The 7,345-nt window shown below is 42.3% G+C and overlaps 1 protein-coding gene across 1 annotated transcript in view; it reads left to right on the top strand.

Moving 5' to 3' along the window:
• The window catches only part of dennd1a (DENN/MADD domain containing 1A), a 132,931-nt gene that overhangs the window by 97,137 nt on the left and 28,449 nt on the right, over window positions 1-7,345 (top strand). The window contains exons 14-18 of the mRNA XM_070439563.1: window positions 3,534-3,635; window positions 3,792-3,879; window positions 4,607-4,647; window positions 4,844-4,915; window positions 6,551-6,607. Coding sequence (XP_070295664.1) covers window positions 3,534-3,635; window positions 3,792-3,879; window positions 4,607-4,647; window positions 4,844-4,915; window positions 6,551-6,607 — 360 coding nt within the window. The remainder of the gene's footprint in view (window positions 1-3,533; window positions 3,636-3,791; window positions 3,880-4,606; window positions 4,648-4,843; window positions 4,916-6,550; window positions 6,608-7,345) is intronic.

Here is a 7,345-nt window from a genome sequence, read left to right as displayed (position 1 = left end):
TTAAAGATGAACTTCTTGCTGAATTCACCAGGTTTCAGATTTAAAATGCTTTACGGTCGAAGCTACTTACGTTATTTGAGAAGCATAGCCTTAACTCGAACAATCATACAAACAGTAACACAGCCAAGTCAGACCAAGTTACCCAAGTAGAAATACGAGATAATTAATCCTTAAACTTTGATGATCTTGTGTGTGTGTGTGTGTGTGTGTGTGTGTGTGTGTGTGTGTGTGTGTGTGTGTGTGTGTGTGTGTCGCCTAATGCTCAGTAACAGTGGCAGGTGTCATCTAAGCATGTTTGGGGAATATGCTCCTCTCAGGCCCTGGTAAATTCTCCCCTCACAGTAGACAAGTCATGCTCTCCTCTGGCTCTAGTTTACAGTTCAGCCTCCTTGACATGAGACTTAGTTAAGGATGACTGAATGTCTGTGTGTGTGAGCAGGCAGGTCACCCATGAAAGAAGTCAGTATTCTTCGTCCATCCATATCTGAGGATGTTCTGGAGATTATGTGGAAACTGGCCACTAGGGGCAACAGTGAGCACTGTTAACTTCAGGTAGTTTTCGGTTTTGCTAGGGCATTGTGGACGGGGATGGTGGATAAGCGTAAGCATCTGCCTCTGATTCCAAAGGTTGCCAGTTCAAATCCAGTGATAGAAAGTTGTATTTATATATTTAAGCCTCTCCCAGTCCTTAACCCGTACTTTACCATGCTGAGTTAATGTCTAAACTAACCCTTACTTTACCATGCTGAGTTAATGTCTAAACTAACCCTTACTTTACCATGCTGAGTTAATGTCATAAAACTTAACCCTTATTTACCATGCTGAGTTAATGTCTAACTAACCCTTACTTTACCATGCCGAGTTAATGTCTAAACTAACCCTTACTTTACCATGCTGAGTTAATGTCTAAACTAACCCTTACTTTACCATGCTGAGTTAATGTCTAAACTAACCCTTACTTTACCATGCTGAGTTAATGTCTAAACTAACCCTTACTTTACCATGCTGAGTTAATGTCTAAACTAACCCTTACTTTACCATGCTGAGTTAATGTCTAAACTAACCTTACTTTACCATGCTGAGTTAATGTCAAACTAACCCTTACTTTACCATGCTGAGTTAATGTCTAAAACTAACCCTACTTTACCATGCTGAGTTAATGTCTAAACTAAACCTTACTTTACCATGCTGAGTTAATGTCTAAACTAACCCTTACTTTACCATGCTGAGTTAATGTCTAAACTAACCCTTACTTTACCATGCTGAGTTCATGTCTAAACTAACCCTTACCTTACCATGCTGAGTTAATGTCTAAACTTAATCTTAAATTTGGCGTTTGGAACAGCTGTGAAATTTTACAGTTGAGAAACATGGATGAACGTCTAATTGTGACGTGAGACTGTGAGAGCTGGTAGGTATGAGAGCAGTGCTAGGTGTGTATGTGTCTCTGTGTGTGTGTGTGTGGATAGCGTGATGCGATCGGACAGTGCTAATCTGCTATCAGCCCCCCACACTGACAGCTAATTAACAGGATGAGCCTCGGACTGCTGATGGAGAGAGAGAGGGAGACATAGATAAGTAGAGAGAGAGAAAGACAATGGTAGAAGGAGAAAGAGGGGTAGAGATGGCTTATTAACATGTACAGTATACTATACTCCTTGCAACATACGTATACTGTACAGCACAGTTTTACTTAAGCAATAAGGCATGAGAACCCAGGGATTATAGTGTGAAAAACACCCGACTAAGTAAGGGTTATTCTTAGGCCCAACCCAGAGCGAAGGGAAACAGCCCTTAGGAGGGACTTGTATACAATAATTATTCGGTTTGAGTGCCTTGTGCTTTTATAAAACTGTTGTCAACATATTTTTTTAAAGATTAACAACATTTTTTTTCATTAGAAATGTTATTTTAATGAGTAAATATGTTTTATTTCATCCTTCCACCAGATGATATAGTCCTGGGAAAAACCAGTTGTTAGTTCTGAGATTCTGAAGTTGCTAGCCAGACAGGCTGGTTGCTCATTCTATTCATTCTATAGGAAATGGTTGGTATGCTATGCAAATCATTGGCGTGTAGCTATGCAGGCTTGCTACTTCAACACACAATCACTTCAAGCAGCTGAAATGACAGAAAACTATGTCAATTTTTGTTTGTTTTACCTTTGTTTCTATTGCCAATGATTTGTGTGTATCCATTATAATGATCCTCATAAATGAATTCGCCTGGCTTAGAGAAGCGGTCAGTCTCTTCTGGGCATGTTTATATGTCACAATGGGGACAAATCCCCAATGTTGCAAACCTAATTCTAAGCTAGGCTACATGCATGGGGAGATAATGTCTTGACACTTTTTCCCCAGTGGAGATGAAGTTTATGAAGGGCCTGGCTGGACTTTGACAATTTAAATGGAACTGTTAACAGGCATTACACAGGGATTGTGATGAATATCTCCTTGCTATCAACCAATCAGCATCCAGGATCCAAACAAATAATTTTAGAAACATGTTTCACCAAATAAAGAAGTCATAATTGAATGTTGGAAATTGGTTGTAAAGATGGGCTAGGGTTGGTGGTGATGTTCAGTATCTGGCAGTGGTGGATTCAGTGGCATCTCTCCCTTGGTGTCTTTCTCCTATTTCGCTCTTTCCTCCACCATTCTCTCTGTATGTTATCTTATTCTCCCTGCCCTCAAGTTCTCCTCTTCTCTACCTCTCCTCCTTCTCTTACGTACACATTCCAGAGGAGAGCAGCATTCGTCGAGGAAAGTTGGAGGAAAAATGTAATCCGTGCAAACAAACTGTAATACACACCTAAGAAGACACACACACACACACACACACACACACACACCACACACACACACACACACACACACACACACACACCACACACACACACACCACACACACACAACACCACACACACACCACACAACACACACACAATGTTGGAGACACAGGGAACGTTACACTAATATCGTATGTCTAGTTCCACTCCTGCTGTCTAGTGTCTTACGCAGCAGTGCCATCTAGTGGTCAAAATAAGTTTTCATACTCTACCTCCAAAAAAAGGAAACTATTTTTTATTTTTTTATTTAATCTTTATTTAACTAGGCAAGTCAGTTAAGAACAAATTCTTATTTACAATGACGGCCTACCCCGGCCAAACCCGGACGACGTTGGGCCAATTGTGCACCACCCTATGGGACTCCCAATCACGGCCGGATGTGATACAGCATGGATTAGAACGCTGCGCCACTCGGGAGGCTATCTTTATTTAATTTACTGTAGTTTTGTTTTCTATTCAGCCTATTTGATTAAATGTTGTTCTTTAAACTTAAAAAATATATAAAAACATATATAAAAAACAAAGATCACTTCATAGTCGTGGATTGGAAGAGAAACTCAATGTTGATACGTCAAACACGCACTAGTAACGGCCATTGTAAAAACACATTGAATGCCAAACCAGATCCAAGATGTCACTGGATATACTTCCTGCTGATTGGTCCATGTTTTTGTGTACCTTTTAGGGAGAGCCAATAACGTTCAGCGAGGAGGTCTTTGTGACCCACCGCTCCAGTGCCATGAGACAGTTCCTGCAGAACGCCATCCAGCTGCAGCTCTTCAAACAGGTACACACACACACACACAATAATAGGCAAACACACACACACACTCACAATAATAGGCAAACACACACACACACTCACAATAATAGGCAAACACACAATAATAGGCGCACACACACCCCATTTATCATTGGAATGAACCTTTCTTCATCTCTGTAGTTCATCGATGGCCGCTTGGACCTGCTGAACGCTGGTGAGGGCTTCAGTGATGTTTTCGAGGATGAGATCAACATGGGAGAGTATGCAGGTGTGAATACAATCATATAAAAAAAATGTACTAGGTTGTTTTACTCGGTCTCAAAGCACTTGATTTGATCTTTGGTTGGGGACCGGCAGACATTTTATGCACCTCCAAGGTCACCATAAACCAGTAGGTACGAAACAGAAGTCAACGTTTTGAAACTGAAGTAGGCAACTCCCTGACCAATAAGAATGCTCATTGATGTTCTCTGTTTAAAAATTAATTAAAACAATTCAAGACTACTGCTATACAAGTTAGTAATGGGACATAGGTTAGGGACATTGACTCCTCCACTGCTATAGACGTTAATAATGGGACATGGGTTAGGGACATTAACTCCTCCACTGCTATAGACGTTAATAATGGGACATGGGTTAGGGACATTAACTCCTCCACTGCTATAGACGTTAATAATGGGACATGGGTTAGGGACATTGACTCCTCCACTGCTATAGACGTTAGTAATGGGACATGGGTTAGGGCAGTGGAGGAGTCAGTGGTCCTAACTCATGTCCCATTACTAATCTGTATAGCAGGGGTTCCCAAATGTTTTGCTTTGCGACCCACCAATTAAGGTGTCTGTTGAGTCGTAACCCACCTTAAGGGTTGAGCAGTGAAAAAGCAGTCCCGACCCACAGTTTGGGAACCACTGCTCTATAGAATATAGAATGTCCACTGTGTAAAGACGTTGACCTTTCACCCTTGTGACCTCTCCTCTGTGTTAACTCCAAAGGCAGCGACAAAAACTACCACCAATGGCTATTCACAGTAAAGGTAGGTCCTACATTTCAACCCATAAAAGTGCCCATATTTAACACAGTCACCAGAGTAAATTAACTGTTGATTTCTCGCATGCTGAGAGAGAAAGTTTAGGGCCATTCTTTTATGGCAGAAAACAATGGCAACATTTCTATGACTGTTGCCATGTAATTGTTAGCTGTGCCGCTAACAATGGCTTTGTCTCCAACAGAAAGGGGGCGGTGCTATCTTTAACACAGTGAGGACCAAGGCTAATCCGGCCATGAAAACAGTCTATAAGTTTGTAAGTGTCCCTCTATCATGACAATTACACCATGACACTCCCAAAATGTTTCACTGTTAATCTCGGCATATTGCTGCCACTTTGAAGGGGCAATCTGCAGTTCAAACAATAACAAATTGGTTTTGGTAATCAACTTAGGGATGTGGCTGGAGAAATGGAACCACTCTCATATTCATAGACAGCTCTGGATGCAAGGACTGACCATCCATGATATTATTATTCCAAATCCTGACTTTGACATCAGCATGACGCAACAGTATTCGTCGGACCAGGCAATGTTTTTCCACTCCTCAATTGTCACTGTTGGTGAATGCGTGCCCACTGGAGCTGCTACTTCTTGTTTTTAGCTGATCAGAGTGGAACCCGGTGTGGTCGTCTGCCGCAAAAGCCTATCCGTGACAAGGACCGACGAGTTGTGTGTTCCGAGATGCCGTTCTGCACACCACTGTTGTACTGCGCCGTTATTTACCTGTTTGTGGCCCGCCTGTTAGCTTGCACAATTATTGCCATTTTCCTTCAATATCTCTCATCAACGAGCTGTTTTCACCCACAGGACTGCTGCTGACTGGATGTTTTTTGTTTTTCACACCATTGTAGGTAAACCATAGACACTGTTGTGCGTGAAAAGCCTAGCAGGGCGGCCATTTCTGAGATACTGGATCCGGCACGCCTGGCAGCAACAATCATACCACGCTCAAAGTCGCTTATGTCACTCGTTTTGCCCATTCTAATGTTCAAACGAACAGTAACTGAATGTTTCTGCCTGTCTGCCTGCTTTATAAAGCAAGCCATGGCCATGTGACTCACTGTCTGTAGGAGGGGTGGTGTACCTAATTAACTGTCCAGTGAGTGTATGTACAGCGCATTCAGAAAGTATTCAGACACCTTCCCCTTTTCCACGTTTTCTTGTGTTACAGCCTTATTCTAAAATTGATTAAATTATTTATTGTCCTCATCAATCAACACACAATAGCCTATAATGACAAAGCAAAGCAGGTTTTTAAAATGTTTTGCAAATGTATTAAACATAAAAAACAGATACCTTATTTACGTAAGCGTTCAGACCCTTTGCTTTGAGACTCGAAATTGAGCTCAGGTCCATCCTGTTTCTATTGATCATCCTTGAGATGTTTCAACAACTTGATTGGAGTCCACTTGTGGTAAATTCAATTGATTGGACATGATTTGGAAAGGTACACCTGTCTATATAAGGTCCCACAGTTGACAGTACATGTCAGAGCAAAAACCAAGCCATGAGGTCAACGGAAATGTCCGTAGAGCTCCGAGGCAGGATTGTGTCGAGGCACAGATCTGGGGAAGGGTACCAAAACATTTCTGCAGCTTTGAATGTCCCCAAGAACACAGTGGCCTCCATCATTATTTAATGGAAGAAGTTTGGAACCACCAAGATTCTTCCTAGTTCTGGCATCCCAGCCAAACTGAGCAATCGGGGGGAGAAGGGCCTTGTTCAGGGAGGTGACCAAGAACTTGATGGTCACTCTGACAGAGTCCAAAAATGGATGTAGCAATTGCTGATTGCCCCTTTAAAGGTAGAACGCAAGATGACTCCTGACTTACAGACATCAACAGAAACAAAATCTGCTAAATAACCCCTTGTGTGTTTTCCCTCCAAAGGCTAAAGATCATGCCAGGATGGGGATAAAGGAAGTCAAGAGCCGACTAAAGCAAAAGGTACCTAGTTCTCTGTGTTCAGCGTTTGGGTTTTGTTAACCTTTATCAACGTGTAAATTGACATTTGTCTTTGGTCCAAATCAACGCCTGAAGAACAACTTCACAGAACACAACTGGCACACACACAGACACACACACACATGCACACACAAATGCGCTGCCACTCAATGGACGACAGAATTCACTCACTGATGGTTTTTCCTCTCCCACACCTGGCTGTCACTCTTCCTTCCGCTGTGTGTTCATCTCTCCAACCTGACTCTCTGTTTACCTCTCACCTCTCCAACCTGATGCCCTTAACTTGACCCTCTCAACTTGACCTTCTGTTGACCTCTCACCTCTCAACTTGACCCCTCATCTTGACACTCTTAACTTGATCCTATGTTGACCTCTCACCTCTCAACTTGACCCTCCAACTTGACAATCTTTACTTCTGGCACAATTCTGCTCCTTCATCTTGGTCCTCTCCCTCCCTCTCTCACACCCTTTCTCCAAATATGGCCCTATTCTGTTCCTTAAATCCTCTAACATATATCTGCCCCTCTAACACCTATTTGGCCCTCCTTTTATCCTGCTTTGGCCGTCCCCTACCCTCGGCAATGCGCATAATCGGCTCCTCTAATAAGTACTATAAAGCCCAGTACTTCTGTTTAAAAAAAAATTAATATTTAAAATGTATTATTTTTGACTTTATTCGGGGGGATGCAGCATCACCCTCAGTCACCTCCCCCCCACCGG

The sequence above is a fragment of the Salvelinus sp. IW2-2015 genome, linkage group LG4q.1:29 (assembly GCF_002910315.2).
Source record: "Salvelinus sp. IW2-2015 linkage group LG4q.1:29, ASM291031v2, whole genome shotgun sequence".
In the NCBI taxonomy this organism is placed as follows: domain Eukaryota; kingdom Metazoa; phylum Chordata; class Actinopteri; order Salmoniformes; family Salmonidae; genus Salvelinus; species Salvelinus sp. IW2-2015.
Note: the sequence above shows the minus strand (reverse complement) of the source record. Positions and strands in the feature narration are given on the sequence as shown.